We start from the raw sequence: 17,037 nt of genomic DNA on the forward strand, positions 1-17,037 counted from the left end.
ACTAGTCAACTCACTGTCGTAAAACGGCCCAGTAACCAATCAAAACTCAAGCTCTGCAGTCGTAAAGCGCAAACACAACAACGCGCTGGAGGAGTGTAGTCCTAGTCGAAGAAAGGACTTTTTCAGTATTATTAGATTCACTCTCGAGATTGTCAAAGACCCCTAGGATAATCTGTTATAGCTACCGTAGGTGAGCATCTTGAACTGAGCAGGACTGTTATCCGGCTTTTATGGATGTTATGGAAGTATTTCGTGAACGAGGGATCTGTCACGTATCCACTAGTTAGTTAACTAGCCACTGGTACTGCTCGAGAAGCTAGCTAGCCCATTCAAATAGACTGTAAACCACCTTGGGCTCCATTCTCGAGAGCTAGAGGTTAGCTAACTAACTAAATGAAACTAACAGTCAGGTGAAATTGATGGCAGCTGTGGGATAATTCTGCTATCTCTTTCAGCCCTTTGTCGGACCTACGACCCTGTTCGCATTGGGTTTACAGTAGCAGGTTGGCATTTATTGTCATGAATCTTGACCTGGAGAAAGCTCTGCAGGGGGTAATTTGTGGAACGTTCCAACAGTGATCTGTTCCAAAAACTTCGTGAAGTACAAAGTTGCCAACAAAAAACGCATACAAAGTAGCCTGATCAATTCACCTAGCTAACTAGCTGCCGAATAGGCATCAACTCACCACGTAGCTTATTCTTAACGTTTATCCATAGGCTACCAGAGTGAGGACAGACAATTTTTGGAATAAACGTGGTGAGTGAAAAACTTAATGAAGTAGTCCACTCCCTACCCGGTGTCTTATTCTGCCGCTATACAACTTTGTATGCGTTGTTTGTTGGCAACCTTGTTATTTACGAAGTTTTTGGAACAGATTCCTGTTGGAATGTAACACAAATTTTACCCACCCTCTGCAGGGTGGGTTACGGCACTGGAGGTAGTGTTGTATACTTTACCTGTAATCACATGGTGGTCCTGATACACTCCAGCTGAGTTTTGTAACAGTAACTAACTTTGCAGATAACCATGCGCCGAGTCCGATTGTAACTAAGGCTGTGTAAACAGATAACCTTCGGTGCAACTTACATATGCATTTGTCAATACCTAAGTAAATTGCCAAAAGAGTCCAGACAGTCTAAAGACAGCTAACTAACTTTCAAGGATGTCAATATCATATCAAGCGTCCATTGTGTAGACCAACAATGGGATGCTTCTTTAAGTTAGCCACCCCAGTCATAGACTGTTCTCTCTACTACCGCATGGCAAGCGGTACTGGAGTGCCAAGTCTAGAACAAAAAGGCTTCTCAACAGTTTTTACCCCCAAGCCATAAGACTTCTGAACAGGTAACCAATGGTTACCCGGACTATTTGCATTGTGTGCCCCCTCCAACCCCTCTTTTACGCTGCTGCTACTCTCTGTTTATCTTATATGCATAGTCACTTTAACCATACATCCACGTACATACTACCTCAATTGGACCGACCAACCAGTGCTCCCGCACATTGGCTATCTGCATTGTGTCCCACCTCCCGCCAACCCCTCCTTTTACGCTACTGCTACTCTCTGTTCATCATATATGCATAATCACTTTAACCATACCTACATGTACATACTACCTCAATAAGCCTGACTAACCGGTGTCTGTATATAGCCTTGCTACTCTTATTTTCAAATGTACTTTTACTGTTTTATTTCTTCTTTACTTACCTACACACACACACATACCTTTTTTTCGTACTATTGGTTAGAGCCTGTAAGTAAGCATTTCACTGTAAGGTCTACACCTGTTGTATTCAGTGCACGTGACAAATAAACTTTGATTTGACACACTTGACATACTGCTGTTACAGTATGTCCAACATGTCTGATTAGTGTGTACAGCCCTCTATATTGGAAGAATCATAATTTAACTGCCCATCTTTATCCACAGTGAGAATGTCAGCCCCAAAGCTGTTGATTCTATATGGGAGCCAGACGGGCACTGCCCAGGACACGGCCGAGCGGATTGGACGCCAGGCGCAAAGGAGGCGAATGCAAGTCAAAGCGGAGGCTCTTGACAGTTACAATGTGGTCAGTTGGCAAGCGAGATAAGATAGCCACACAGTGCATAAATCATTTAAATAAATAAAACATACAGCACTACTATGAAAAACAAGTGTTCTCCATTGAATCCGCTTGCCTTGTTAAAGCTGAATACACTGAGTATACAAAACATCAAGCTCTTTCCATGACAGACTGACCAGGTGAATCCAGGTGAAAGCTATGATCCCTTATTAATGTCACTTGCACTTGTTAAATTCATTTCAATCAGTGTAGATGAAGGGGAGGAGATGGGTTAAAGAAGGATTTTTAAGCCTTGAGACAATTGAGACATGGATTGTGTATGTGTACCATTCAGAGGGTGAATGGGCAAGACAAAAGATTTAAGTGCCTTTGAACGGGGTATGGTAGTAGGTGCCAGGCATGCCGGTTTGTGTCAAGAACTGCAAATCTGGGTTTTTCATGCACAAAAGTTTCCCGTGTGTATCAAGAATTGTCTATTACCCAAAGGACATCCAGCCAATGTGACACAACTGTGGGAAGCATTGAAGTCAACATGGGCCAGAATCCCTGTTGAACGCTTTTGACACCTTGTTGAGTCCATGTCCAACAAATGTAGGCTGTTCTGAGGGAGGAGAGGGGAGGGTGCAACTCAATATAAGGAAAGTGTTCCTAATGTTTGTTATTCTCAGTGTATAGCTTATGATATTTCTGAGGCTGAGCTATGTGCTTGAAATAGGATTTGTTCAGTTGATAAGGTTAGATCTCAGCTCAATTAAAGAGGGTGTTGTATTTGGCATGCATCTGAGGGTTGTCTTTCTTCAACAGGCTAACCTCATCTCTGAGTCCCTGGTTGTATTTGTGTGTTCCACCACTGGCCAAGGAGATCCACCAGACAACATGAAGGTATCAGATAATAGTGCCCAAACTGTGTGTGTGTGTCTGTGGTAAAAGCTGCTGTGTCTCTATGCATCTCTCACAATTTACACTTAATAAAATATGGCATTTAGCAGACGCTTTCATCCAAAGTGACTTGGACTTAGTCATGCGTGCGTTTTTACATATCATTTTTTCTTCACTTCCTTTGCAGAATTTCTGGCGGTTCGTGTTTAGGAAGTCTCTGCCCGCTGGATCTCTGTGTCGCCTAGACTGTGCCGTGCTGGGCTTGGGTGATTCCTCCTATCCCAAGTGAGGGCTTTCATCAAAAATTCAACCACATAAATCATTCGAAATCCCTTTGTCTATACATGCACACCATTGAAATCTATCTAGTGACCAACCCAAACATGGATCACGGCACGCATGTCAATGACGGGAAGAGAGATGACGTGAAAATTGATAAATGAATCAAAACTTCCTCATTGTTTTTCTATGTGGACTTCTATGTGAAGTCACTTCCCGCATTGACTCAACTTAAATGGAAACGGTACCCTGTACCCTATATGAGGCACTATCTGGAAAATAACATACCCTAGCTGTGAATAATACAATTAGATTTTCACTTGTAGGTTCAACTTTGTGGCGAAGAAGCTTCAAAAGCGCCTTATGCAGCTGGGGGCTAGTGTGCTGCTGCCTGTGGGACTGGCAGATGACCAGCACGACCTGGGGTGAGAGACCGTTGCATGGGGTTCCTCAGGGATCTGTCTTTGGCCCGTTAAGTCTTTCCTCTATTGGTTTTATATACTCTGTAGTCTTCATAATGCCATGTTAGGTCAATATTGTAACCTGTAAAGTCAGTACATTATATTACTTAATTCTCTTAACTTTAGTTGACTTTTCGGACTGTTCAACCTTTGTGTTCAACAGTGCAGATGGGGTGATTGACCCCTGGCTCATGTCATTCTGGGAGAGGGCGCAAGCTCTATATCCAACACCTGCAGGCCAGAGTCTTATCAGGGAGGATGAACCGTAACTCTCCTTTACTTGACTGTTGACAAATCAATGTGTCTAATATTATGTCTGAATATGCCTAACTCCCATGATGTACTTTAACTGTACCCTTACCGTTGTTCATTTTACAGACTCCCTCCGAGGTACGTTTTCAGATTTCTGGATGACGTCACTGAGAATAGGGCAGATAGGCTAAGAGTGCCAGAGCCGCCGATCTCGCCCTCTCAGACACACACATTTCCAGGCAGGGTGGTATCCAGTAAAAGGGTTACGCACGCCTCCCACTTTCAGGATGTTCGACACATTGAGTTTGACATCACAGGCTCAGATATTGAGTGAGTGCTCTAATGTACTGTGCCTTAAGAAATTGCTACCCTGTTTATTGACCGATTTCTTGAATTGTAACTGTCTAAAATGTATTTTGTGATGGTGAACCATCTTGCTCTGAGGTTGTTAAACCATCTAAGGATTAGACTTTAGATGATAATGTTTAACTGGTTGACTGGAGTGTGTGTGTGTCATTGGCAGGTTCACTGCTGGGGACGTGGTGATGATGAGACCTTGTAACACCCCTGAGGACGTGGAGCAGTTCTGTCAGCTCCTGAGACTGGACCCTGATCGCCAGTTCACCCTCAGCCCCACAAACTGCGACACAGGTTTGTGCTTCTCACATTTGACTGCCTGTATCGGTGTACGTGAGATACAGTCACATCCATCCACCTAAGCTCCCACTTCTATACACCATACTTAAACCACATAACCCGTGTCCCTCTTTTACCCCCTCACCCTCTCCACTGTCTCCCCAGGTTCGGTCCCAGCCCGCCTGGCCCAGCCTTGCACGGTTCGGCATCTGGTGGAGAGCTTCCTGGACATAGCGGCAGTGCCTCGTCGCTCCTTCTTCGAGCTCCTCGCCACCTTTGCTACCAATGAGCTGGAGCGGGAGAAGTTGTCTGAGTTTAACTCTGCCCAGGGCCAGGACGAGCTGCATGCCTACTGCAACAGGCCGCGACGCACTGCCTTGGAGGTTAGAGGGACCTGTAATGATGTGATTATGCTGCCACTTGGGGGCACAGGATGGAAGTTCAGTTGATCCCACTTCTTACAACAATAATCAATATTATGTTCAATAGATTTGGTGAGCCAGGTCAAAGGTCAATACGACAGGGCTGCGTCCAGATTCCCATTCCCTGTGTTGGGTCGTGTGTGCGTGCGTGTGTGTGTGCGCATGGTCCTCAGGTGTTGACCGACTTCCCCCACACGACAGCAGAGCTGAGTGTAGACTACCTACTGGACCTGTTCCCTGAGATTCAGCCTCGCTCCTTCTCCATTGCCTCCTCCCTGCTGGTGAGGTTACAACACTGAAAGGCCCCATGTCAGGGTTGGGCAATGATGTTCCCCAAGTGCTGCTGTGGGTGCAGGCTTTTATTCCAGCCAAAGCATTAATGCACCGGATTCAACTAATTGTCTTCAACCAAGACTTTGTTAGTTGAATGAACTGTTATTGGTTTGGCTGGAGCAAAAACCTGCACCTACACTGGCCCTTGGACCATTACGTTTTCTCTCCACACAGACACATCCCAACAGGATCCAGATACTGCTAGCTGTGGTGCACTACAAAACCAAGATGCACCTGCCACGCAAGGGCCTGTGTTCCTCCTGGCTAGCCTCACTGGACCCCAAACAAGGTCTGGTAGCACTGTCTACTACATGGTTTTAGCATTAGTGGCACTATAATGTAGTATGCAGGTAGCTAGTAGCTACTGAACGTTCAGTGTTCTGCCTAGCACATTTTGGGTAAATAAAGTCTTATAAATTGAATTTGAATTGATATCAAAATCAATTAGAAGAAATGGTATTAACACAGTAGCTATATCAGTCAATTTGTTGACTCTTCCACTTTGCAGGGGACGTTTATGTGCCTTTGTGGGTAAAGAAGGGGAGTATGAAGTTCCCTAAGGACCCCTACTCCCCTGTGATCATGGTTGGGCCTGGAACGGGAGTGGCTCCTTTCAGGTCTGCTTTGCAGGAGAGGATAGCCCAGGGCAAGACTGGTGAGTTACCCTTGGATTGGTTTTACCCTCCACTCACCACTCCTGTAGTGTTATTTTAGATTTAGTTTTAGTTATTATCAGTCGACTAAAACTCTGGATGATTTCAGTCTACTTTTAGTCAAATTTTTACTGGTAACTTCCATGATGTGCACATTAAGATAGCCTTGTCCAACTAGGCCTACTATCCCTTCATATAGCTGGCACATAGCTATTGTGGCAGATTGTAACCAATGCAAGCCATGATTTACCATATAGGTTACAAAGCCTTGGCTACAGGTTAAACAATTTAGGCCAACAGCTCTGATTTGCTCCCCATCATAGCCTTGTGATGGGGTACATAAGTGACAAAGGGGAGAATCTGAGCTTTCTAACAATGCCAGAAGTATTACAGTATGCCAAATATTCAGCAAATAGCATGAGTATTTCCAATCGAAAAAAGCAACTGCACTCGCAGTAGTGGACCACGAGAACGGAAATACTGATGAATAACAGTGCACGTGGTAATAGGCTACATGAAAGAGAGTAAAGATTTTTTCTAGTTGAGGTTTGTTACAATGGAGTGTCCTGGCTGTCTTCGCATCAGGTCAAAAGATTGACGAGTGACTGAAGTGACCTCATGGGAGTTGTGTGGGATATCGGACAGATCAGCTCAATAAGCCAATAGCTAGGTTTCATGTGAATATAAAAAAATATGCATAACGAAAATATGCATATTTTACCACCAGTGGTGTTTCCACCAAACAGACGTAGTGCACACAAAATGTACTTTTTCATGTAACGAATAAAATGTATGTATTTGCATCGCATTTTCAACTCTACCGATAGTTTTGTGACAAAAAAAACTGTTGAGTTAAATAGCAAATGTGTCTACTCTGGTTTTGGCATCTGCGCTCTAGCCAACAGTTTGCAGATACAGTTCGGGTTGGCTAGTCAACATGATGAGATTATTATAGACAATAGCGAGAATATGTTTATTTGTCAAACGGCAGTCAAGCATCGATCATCTTGTCACCAGAATAAGACCCTCGATATATAGGGCGGAAGATAACCTAGCGGTTAAGAGCGTTTGGCCACTAACTGAAAGGAAACTGGATTAAATCTCTGAGCTGACTAGGTGGAAAAATGTGTCTGTGCCCTTGAGCAAGGCACTTAACCCTAATTGCCCCTGTAAATCGCTCTGGATAAGAGCGTCTGCTAAATGACTTAAAAATATATATTTATTTGAAAGGTGCATCAAGATCACTGTATAATTTTACCACCCTGTAAAGTTAATTTATTTAATGTGTAACCTAATAACGTGCATGTTTTCCCGATGAGTCGTAGTGATAGGACCATACAACATTTCGTGAGTCCAAGTTTACTTCGATATGATGGTTATTATTTCAATATTTTTGCTTAAAGGCATTTCCACCGCCATTTCTTGCATAATACATTTTACCAACACAAAAACATCGCACCTTGTTAACGAACAAATGATCTTTCGGCATTTATAAAATTGTACGGAAACTTCCATCACAGCTGTCATAATGAATTTGTTTTATACCGTAGGACTTTAATCTCATAAAAACATGGTTACTGAGAGGATTGCATTATACCGGTATTCTGCAAAGGCAGAATGGATTCAAATGTGTATTTTATTTTTCTGGAAAGGCAGAATACCTTTTCATCCATGTTCATTGGGCAACATCGATGAAAAGGTTCACGTCACATTAACTGTCCATTAGTCTCGTGGAATTCTCGTCTCGTTACATTTGTCGATTTAAATTAAGTTATTTAATGGTTATGTTTTTTTCAGGGCGTCTCGATATGGTCATTAGTATGTCAGGAAAAATAGGTGGTTGGCGAAATGTTTTTGTTATTGTTAATGAAATTAACACTACTCCTCTAACACAACACTGTACATTTACTGAATTAAATATGGCCCCAATTCCGAACCAATCCTTTTTAGCAGGGGAGAAGAACTGCCCCCTCTCAGCGACTGGAACGAGCTGCAAAAAAAATACTCAAACTGGACAGTTTATCTTTTCATTCAATCATGGACACTCTTACTGATAGTTGTGGCTGCTTCGCATGATGTATTGTTGTGTCTCTACCTTCTTGCCTTTGATAATGTTTGTACCATGTTTTGTGCTGCTGGCGCCATGTTGTGTTGCTACCATGCTATGTTGTTGTTTTTAGGTCTCTCTTTTATGTAGTGTTGTGGTGTCTCTCTTGTGATGTTTTGTCCTATATTATTATTTTTAATCCCCCGTCCCCGCAGGATGCATTTAGCCTTTTGTAGGCCGTCATTGTAAATAAGAATTTATAGTTAAATAAAAATAAAATACACATTTGAATCCACGGTAGTTCAAGGCAGACAGCGGTACTGCAGGCATTGTTAGCAGAAAACAGGATTCCCCATTACAGTGAATGGCCACGAATATTGCCATTTTTCCAATCTTCGTATAGATAAAAAAAAAAATTCGAAGACAATCATGGTATCAATAATTACTTCTAATACACTAGATGTACACTACCGTTCAAAAGTTTGTGGTCACTTAGAAATGTCCATGTTTTCTAAAGAAAAACACTTTTGGTCCATTAAAATAACATCAAATTGATCAGAAATACAGTGTAGACATTGTTCATGTTATAAATGACAATTGTAGCTGGAAACGGCAGATTTTTTAACAATGGTATATCTACATAGGTGTACAGAGGCCCATTATCAGCAACCATCACTCCTGTGTTCCAATGGCACATTGTTAGCTAATCGAAGTTTATCATTTTAAAAGGCTAATTTCAGCTGTGCTAAAATACTTTCAAAAGGGGTTTCTAATGATCAATTAGCCTTTTTAAAATGATAAACTTGGATTAGCTAACACAACGTGCCATTGGAACACAGGAGTGATGGTTGCTGATAATGGGCCTTTGTACGCCTATGTAGATATTCCATAGAAAATCTGCCGTTTCCAGCTACAATAGTCATTTTCAACATTAACAATGTCTACACTGTATTTCTGATACATTTGATGTTATTTTAATGGACCAAAAATGTGCTTTTCTTTCAAAAACATGGACATTTCGAAATGACCCCAAACTTTTGAACGGTAGTGTGTCCTTCAACCAATTTTTTTATTTAAAAATCGCACAGAGAAGTTAAGGATAATATACAGTGCCTTCAGAAAGTATTCATACCCCTTGACTTATTCCACATTTTGTTGTTAAAGCCTGAATTAATTTTTTTTATTAAATATATATTTTTTCCTTACCCATCTACACACAATACACCCCATAATGACAAAGTAAAAATATATATTTTAGGATTCTTTGCAAATGTATTAAATGAAATACAGAAATATCTAATTTGCATAAGTATTCACACCAGAGTCAATACTTTGTAGAAGCACTTTGGCAGCAATTACATCTGTGAGTATTTCTGGGAAAGTCTCTAAGAGCTTTCCACACATGGATTGTGTAACATTTACCCATTTATTATTTTCAAATTTCTTCAAGTTGGTCATTGCTTGACAACCATTTTCAGGTCTTGCCATAGATTTAAGTCAAAACGGTGACTCAGGAACATTCACGGTCTTCTTTGTAAGCAACTCGTGTAGATTTGCCCTTGTGTTATAGGTTATTGTCCCACTGAAATGTGGATTAATCTCCCAGTGTCTGGTGGAAAGCAGACTGAACAAGGTTTTCCTCTAGGATTTTGTCTGTGGTTAGCTCCATTCAGTTAATTTTTTATCCTCAATGCGAGGGGGCAGCACCTTGAGCCTGCAACGTCACTTCCTGGAGTAGCTCAAACTACACATGTTGTCTCCATGAGATGCAGTCTTAGCAAGCTAAAAACCGACTTCCTGGGCTTCAAATGCGCTGTTGACTCTTCCCATAGGAGTGAATGGTGTCATGTCATCGATGGCCTTGTCAATTATTTTTAGTCATAGCTTTCTCCCCACTCTCGTCAATCATTTCCTGTATGACTCAGTCAATTTGTGTTCTACCTAGTAACAAACAGACATTTGTACCTTGTTGCTATACTTGTTTCCTTCTGTTTGTATACCGGTTAGCAAATTTAATCCTGTTTCTCCTCTTGTATATCAGCCAATGTGCTGTTTTTTGGCTGCCGGTCCCAGTCTAAGGATTTCTACTGCTGCTCAGAATGGGAGGAGATGGAGAAAGCAGGGCAGCTGACACTCTTCACAGCTTTCTCCAGGGATCAGGTAGGTAGACCAGGCTGCACATACACACACACACACACACACACACTTCACTCTAATGGATGGGTATGTTTCTGTAGGAAGACAAGATTTATGTGCAACAGCGTGTGCAGGAGCAAGCTGAGCTGCTGTGGGATCTGATCGCCAATAAGAAAGGCTACTTTTACATCGCAGGGTGAGTATACTTTAACGTGCTGAAATGTGTGCTACACTGATAAAATGGTGCTTGGTAAATGTGTGGGCATCTTACCCTGGTCGTGTTCAGTAGACACAAAATGGAATGAAATACAGAGCAGAATGTTTTCCCAATCAAAATGCGCATGGTGCCCTAATGAACACAACCCCAGATTGGTCTTTACTGATGCATATCTTCTATCATTCGTATCCAGCAACGCCAAACAGATGCCGACGACAGTGTGTGACGCCCTGAAGGAGGGCTTTCAGAGCCAAGGGGGCGTGTCCTCTGCCGAGGCGGACGAGATGCTGGTCGCCATGGAGAGGGCAGGCCGATTCCAGAGCGAGACCTGGTCCTGATCACATGGCTACAGAGTGGTGCTATTCAAACGCAGCAAGCTTTATCAGTTTGACATATTGTTTGGGCAGTATACTGCTCCAAGTGCTTTCATTTGACAATCAGTGGTGACTTCACTGCAGAGGAATTCAAAATCAACACCATACCACTTCTGTACCAAGGTTTAGGTACCGGCTTAGAAAATAGGTGTCAAATATTACTAGATATACTACAAGCAGCACTGCATAGTGCTATTAAATGTTTCCAAAGTGCATTTGACTGCCAAGAATTTAATGAAAAACCATGACGTGTACATACTATCTGTAATATTGCAGCTGATAAATATCAGGTGCAAAAAAAAATGTTTGAGTTGAGACACTGAAGGTCCTAACATTTGAATTGTCCCAAATACAGGGTCCCTTTAGTGGACCAATTGGGATACAATATATACATTGATCTGACCATTGTCTATCTTGATGTAAATAAAGGTATCAAAACATACCTTTGTTGTAGAAACTACTAGACAAAAGATTGATCACACAACCAGTAACCTAAACCACAAAACAATGACAGATTTCATGAAAAGTTGTTTAATTTGACATTCAAACGCTCATGGGAAACATATACAGTACTTACATTTCATCAGTATTTGCCACATCTTACAAACAGCCCAATCTATGTATTCTTGGTACTGTGAGTAAATTACATAAACGGGTATGTGGAGGGACGTATGGCAGTGATGGGAAACTTCCTGATTTGTTGCTCTATCAAATCAATATTTAATTCTGACTTGCGTGAACAGATACTCTGAGCATTCAGTGACATGAATGAATTGTGAGTTAGGCAAAAGTGAGAACCTGGGTCATTTACAATAAGGTACGTGAACTTGACCAAATACGTTTTTGTGTAGTTTCCATTGCAAAACTGTGCCCTATGGAACATGACCCTGAAAATAATTGCTCATCCCTGTCCTATAGGAACTCAAGTGCTGTAACTCATGTCCTCCACAGTACCACAACTAAAATAATTGACTCAGTGGCATTTGCATTTCTGAGCCTTACATGATCTGCCCCCATACAGTACATCCATAATTCCTAAGGGTGATCCCAGAATCAGTCACAATTATCCTTTAGTAAATTACACTGAAGATTCATAAAACCTCTACCTGATGATGTATTCACACAGAGTGGGTCATATATTAGCCAAACACGCCTACACACTAAGCTGGACTGTCCAACTTTCAGTAGACAGGAGGCTTGTCATGAAGGTCCCATGGCTTGAGCATGGGCAGCAGCATTTTGGCATTGGCACCCATCCTCCACACCTCTACTCCCATCCGTCTACATCTCTGTCCCTATCGGAGGGCCAGCTGGTGGACCTGGTAGATCTCGTCAGGAAAGTTCATCTGTTGCTCTTCACAGACGATAGTGAGGCCTGCCCGGGTCACCAGGCTCTTCACCAGAGCCAGTTCCCGACACACGCTGCTGTCGACGTCGTCGGGGATCACGCCCTCGTAGGCCACGTTGTCCTTGATGACAATTAGTCCCTCAGGGCGGAGGCCGCCGCGGCAACGGCGCAGGAACTCCACCAGGTGGTCGTCAGTCAGGTGGCCTGAGGTGAGGGGAAAGAGGGAAGGGCGGCTAGCTCTAGCTTAACAGTTTGGTTTTATTGCATAATGTTGTACACATTTGCAGCTGAATTGCAATATGCCTGCGTAAAATAAATACAGAAACTACTGTATTACAAAGCTAATCAAAATAAATGATTAACACTGAGAATTAAGCAAGTTAGAGCTGTCTGACAGTATGTCAGTTAACTCCGAAAAATGTTAGAATTGAGAGGACTCACCAATGACCCACTGGATCCAGATGACGTCGTAGCGTCTGTCCTGTGGGATAAAGTCCTGCAGGCCGAGGCAGAAGTAGTTCTCCACCCGTTTGCTCTCGTCGCCCAGGTAGACCTTAGCCTGGTCCAGGAACTCCTGAGTCACGTCCACCAAGTCCACAGTGCTGAAGAGGGGCAGCAGCAGTCGCTTAGTGATGCGCCCTATTCCGGCGCCACAGTCCAGGGCGCAGCCATTGCCGGTCTTCCCTTCACCCTGCTTTTAGTGCCAGGAGGGAGCGGTTAGAGTGGGTTTCTTGACATGTCAGCACCAGATAACTGCATAAGAGGTACGCCAATGCTCTATACTTGGCCCATTATTTTTCTGAAACGTTTTAAGTCATGCCCCCCCCCCCCATTATGTTTCATTATGTGTGCAAACAAAGTATGCATGCAAATAAATAGCCTAACATGATGCGCTTTAAGTGTGTTTTTACAGAGAAGTTTGGAAACTGTTTCTTACGCCAAGGAATTTCTGCAGGAACTTCTTGGAGCCGTCAATATCAATGTTAGAGATCTTGCCGTAGCCTCCTAGCATGCCATCCACGGTGGGCTCCACTTCTCTCCAGTAGTTTTCAGCCTTGGAGTAGAAAACGGTCTCATTCTGCACACCGTCACCCATCCTATCTGAAGAACCCAAGGGGCTGAGGTAAGTAGGACTGCCCACTTATGCATCATTATAAACTGGGTGGTACGAGCCCTGAATGCTGAAGGCCGTGGTATATCAGACCGTATACCACGGGTATGAAAAAAACATTTTTACATTGGTAACCAGTTTATAATACCAATAAGGCACCTCTGGTGTTTCGCCAATATACCACGGCTAAGGGCTGTATCCAGGCACTCCCATGTTGCGTTGTGCATAAGAACAACCCTTAGCAGAGGTATATAGGCCATATACCACACCCCCTCGGGCCTTATTGGTTCATTATAAAGTTGATTATTATGACTAAAGCTAAAGTCACACAGAGTGAAAGAATAACAAAGCAACTAGTAGGTCTGACCCACGACTTTGGAGAAGGTTATTTAGTTATTTCTCCTTATTGCGAGCAATGCAGGGAACATACCACATCTAGGTTGACTTCTGGCTAACTTAGGTAGGTAGTAAGTTTCTGGCTACCTGACCATCAGATTTTTTGCCTTAGTAGGCCCCTGCACCTTGTGTTACGTTGGTTGAAGTACTGCCTACTCCCCTCCCAGGCTTCTTCACTCCTCTCCGAGACGCCGACTTGATGTTATTCATGATGGTATGATTAGCTGACCTCTTGTATTCTCTCCAGCATGTGTCCCCGGGAAACCCTAGGAGACACGTTTAACCTTACTCCCAAGTCCTAGTGATGACGTGAGAGGTCTGCATTTATCCTCACCTGTCACACACACAGAGTAGCCAAATGTGGCCCTACTTGGCCCCAGTTCAGCTGTCAGCGCTCATCTTGTGACCAGGGTCAATGTGGGGCATGGCAGTGAATGAACCCAAGTACACTACATAGCCAAAAGTATGTGGACACCTGCTCATCAAACATCTCATTACAAAATCATGTGCATTAATATGGTGTTGGTCCCCCCTTTGCTGCTATAACAGCCTCCACTCTTCTGGGAAGGCTTTCCACTAGATGTTGGAACATTGCTGCGGGACTTCCATTCAGGCACAACAGCATTAGTGAGGTCGGGCACTGATGTTGGGCAATTAGGCCTGGCTTGCAGTCAGCATTCCAATTCATCCCAAAGGTGTTCAAAGGAGTTGAGGTCAGTTCTTTGTGCACAAATCATTGTCGTGCTGAAACTGGAAAGGACCTTCCCCAAACTGTTTCCACAAAGTTGGAAGCACAGAATAGTCTAGAATGTCATAGTATGCTGTAGCGTTAAGAATTCCCTTCACTGGAACAAAGGGGCCTAGCCCAAACCATGAAAAACATCCCCAGACCATTATTCCTCCTCCACCAAGCTTTACAGTTGGCACTATGCATTATGGCAGGTAGCATTCTCCTGGCATTGGCCAAACACAGATTCATCCGTCGGACTGCCAGATGGTGAAGCGTGATTCATCACTCCAGAGACCACATTTCCACTGCTTCAGAGTCCAATGGCAGCGAGCTTTACACCCCTCCAGCCAACGCTTGACATTGTGCATAGTGATCTTAGGCTTGTGTGAGGCTGCTCGGCCATGGAAACCCAGATTCTGACAAACAGTTATTGTGCTCCTAGACCATGACCACCCAACCCTCTTCCTGGAGATCTACTGTCCTGTAGGTTTTCAGTCCAACCCTAATTTAACACACCTGATTCAGTTAGTTAAGGTCTTGTTGAGCAGCTAATTAGTAGAATCAGGTGTGTTAAATTAGGGTTGGACTGAAAACCCACAGGACAGTAGCTCTCCAGGAAGAGGGTTGGGCAGCCCTGTTCTAGACGTTTCCACTTCACAATAACAGCACTTACAGTTGACCAGGCATCTCTAGTAGGGCAGGATTTTGACAAACTGACTTGTTGGAAAGGTGGCATTCTATGACAGTGCCATGTTGAAAGTCGGGCCATTCTACTGCCAATGTTTGTCTATGGAGATTTCATGGCGGTGTGCTCGATTTTATACACCCTTTAGCAACGGGTGTGTCTGATATATCCACTCATTTGAAGGGGTGTCCACATACTTTTTGCCAAGTAGTGTAGCTCGCTGGTCTAGCTGGGTTGGCGAACCTCCGCAGATCAGGGTCTATGATCAAGCCAACCTTAACAAAATATACAAGGCAGACACGACTAGTGACATGCACCAATATTGAAGAAAGCTTACTGGGTTGAAAACAAATCTAACTAGTAACAAATGTGCACGTTGAAACTGCTACGTTAGCTAGCTGGAAGCAAGCTTGTTTGTTGAAGTGCAATGCCAATAGTTTTCTAGTTTAGCTATTTGGGAGGTTAGCAAGCAAAGTGGTTATGACAGCAAGGCACTTTACTTTAAGGATCTATTTTTGGAAGCAGACAGTTGTCGAGGACTGATAACCACTGACTTAGCCATCAATGATAAAGTAGCTAGCACGTAGTAGCTTTAGCTAGCTACCGGTAGGTAGCATGTTGAATCAGTGAGTTGACAAGGCTGTAAAGTTGAATGCGCCCAACATCTGACCCCAATCAAAGCTAATCTTTACAAACTGGGATGCGGCAATTTACCTTCACGTACGTCTTAGTCCTAAATCACCAAACACCTCGATCATGTCACAAATCAAGTGCCAACGTGCTTTTTCTGCTTGCCGAAAGCATCCCTGTACACCACACTGCCAAACGCCTTGCAGTACACGTAATTTCCTTATTTGGCTTGCGCTTGTGGCATGAGATAGTTCACTGTCCCCACCCAGTGGTTTATCGCGGAATTACAGGTAGACTATGTGTTGGGCTACAGTATGTGTGTGCATCAGCAGACATCATAATTCATGAGAATTTGGTTGTGTCGTGTAGAAGCTGGGTTTGTCTGGCCTGTCTCTCCTTACCCTTCTCTCCCTAGTCCCTCCATCACCCTCTCTTATGGTCATCTCTCCCTCTATCAGTCATTGCCTCCATATCTTCTTTCTACTATAACTGTTTACTTCTGCTTCTATTCCACCTCCCTCTTTCTCTTTCTGTCTCCCACTATTCTCACCCTTTTCTCCACCCATTCCCTCTGGTCCATTTCTCTGTTGTCTATGCTCTCCACCACCTCTCTCCACTTTAAATCAGCCCCCCCCCCTTTCTCTCTCTTGGTTTCTCTCTCTCGCTTTCTCTCTTGCTCTCTTTATCTTGCTCTTTCTCTCTCTCTCGCTTGCTTTCTTTCTCTCTCTCTCTCGCTTGCTTTCTTTCTCTCTCTCTCTCCCTCGCTTGCTTTCTTTCTCTGCCTCTCAATTCAATTCAAAGGGCTTTATTGGCATGGGAAATGTTTACATTGTTTATTTCACTTGCTTGAGCAATCAGAAATTATCTCTCGCTTTCTCTCTCTTTCTATCCCTTTCTCTCTCTGAATTTCCCTGTCTTGGTCTCTCACTCTCCTCACTCTCGGTCTCTCACCCTGCCTCTCTCAATTGAATTTCAATTCAAAGGGGCTTTATTGGCATGAAATCTGTGTGTTTATTGCCAATTTTAACTGCACACTTGTTGTTTGTGAACATTGATTTTGTAATGTCATATGTTTTCCCCCCAACACGCTTTCCATAAATTTCTATAGCAGACCGTCATGCCAAATTGAGTCAAAACTTTTTTGAAATCAACAAAGCATGAGAAGGAGACTTTGCTTTTGTTTTGTTTGTTTGTCAATGGGTGTGCAGGGTGTATACATGGTCTGTCGTACATCTATTCATCTATCCATCTATCTCTCTTTCTGCTTCTCTCTGTCTCTGCGTCTCTCTCTCTGTCCTCCTCACCAGCTGTTGGCGGTGCTCACTGATGACTCAGTGCAACGCTTGCCTGTCAGGAAGTTGGACAGCCCCAAGTCAGTCGAT

General features: G+C 43.3%; 2 protein-coding genes across 6 annotated transcripts; one reads left to right on the forward strand and one right to left on the reverse strand.

Annotated features, from left to right (window-relative positions):
- The first annotated feature begins 37 nt into the window (after window positions 1–37).
- On the forward strand, window positions 38–11,197 carry ndor1 (NADPH dependent diflavin oxidoreductase 1). 2 transcript variants are annotated; one of them, XM_071351238.1, is made up of 15 exons: window positions 38–190; window positions 1,933–2,072; window positions 2,871–2,948; window positions 3,133–3,230; window positions 3,551–3,649; window positions 3,849–3,950; window positions 4,064–4,267; window positions 4,461–4,588; window positions 4,739–4,956; window positions 5,169–5,276; window positions 5,503–5,617; window positions 5,837–5,983; window positions 10,070–10,188; window positions 10,266–10,360; window positions 10,575–11,197. In XM_071351238.1, exons 2-15 carry the CDS (start codon window positions 1,938–1,940, stop codon window positions 10,717–10,719), a joined length of 1,791 nt encoding a protein of 596 aa, XP_071207339.1. In that variant the 5' UTR covers window positions 38–190; window positions 1,933–1,937; the 3' UTR covers window positions 10,720–11,197. The 2 variants fall into 2 exon arrangements, with proteins under 2 accessions (XP_071207339.1, XP_071207340.1); XM_071351239.1 differs by lacking the exon at window positions 38–190 and adding an exon at window positions 1,209–1,345.
- A 73-nt stretch (window positions 11,198–11,270) lies between these two features.
- ntmt1 (N-terminal Xaa-Pro-Lys N-methyltransferase 1) lies at window positions 11,271–15,900 on the reverse strand. 4 transcript variants are annotated; one of them, XM_071351241.1, is made up of 5 exons: window positions 15,740–15,900; window positions 13,736–13,876; window positions 13,041–13,204; window positions 12,545–12,797; window positions 11,271–12,307 (listed from the first exon to the last, which is right to left on the reverse strand). In XM_071351241.1, exons 2-5 carry the CDS (start codon window positions 13,818–13,820, stop codon window positions 12,051–12,053), a joined length of 759 nt encoding a protein of 252 aa, XP_071207342.1. In that variant the 5' UTR covers window positions 13,821–13,876; window positions 15,740–15,900; the 3' UTR covers window positions 11,271–12,050. The 4 variants fall into 4 exon arrangements, with proteins under 4 accessions (XP_071207342.1, XP_071207341.1, XP_071207344.1 ...); XM_071351240.1 differs by having other exon boundaries at window positions 15,750–15,864; XM_071351243.1 differs by lacking the exon at window positions 13,736–13,876 and having other exon boundaries at window positions 15,740–15,877.
- Window positions 15,901–17,037: the final 1,137 nt, after the last annotated feature.

This window comes from Salvelinus alpinus, chromosome 18, assembly GCF_045679555.1.
Source record: "Salvelinus alpinus chromosome 18, SLU_Salpinus.1, whole genome shotgun sequence".
Taxonomy (NCBI): domain Eukaryota; kingdom Metazoa; phylum Chordata; class Actinopteri; order Salmoniformes; family Salmonidae; genus Salvelinus; species Salvelinus alpinus.

Bases quoted from the DNA above. Each gene is read 5' to 3' on its own strand.
- ndor1 (XM_071351238.1), top strand. From the start codon at position 1,938: ATGTCAGCCCCAAAGCTGTTGATTCTATATGGGAGCCAGACGGGCACT. The intron at 2,949-3,132 runs GTATCAGATAAT...CTTCCTTTGCAG, and splicing joins ATCCACCAGACAACATGAAG to AATTTCTGGCGGTTCGTGTT. The intron at 4,589-4,738 runs GTTTGTGCTTCT...CTGTCTCCCCAG, and splicing joins CCCCACAAACTGCGACACAG to GTTCGGTCCCAGCCCGCCTG.
- ntmt1 (XM_071351240.1), bottom strand. From the start codon at position 15,783: ATGATCGAGGTGTTTGGTGATTTAGGACTAAGAC. The intron at 13,877-15,749 runs GTACGTGAAGGT...CGTGTCTCCTAG, and splicing joins TGGTGATTTAGGACTAAGAC to GGTTTCCCGGGGACACATGC. The intron at 12,798-13,040 runs GTAAGAAACAGT...TGGCACTAAAAG, and splicing joins TCCTGCAGAAATTCCTTGGC to CAGGGTGAAGGGAAGACCGG.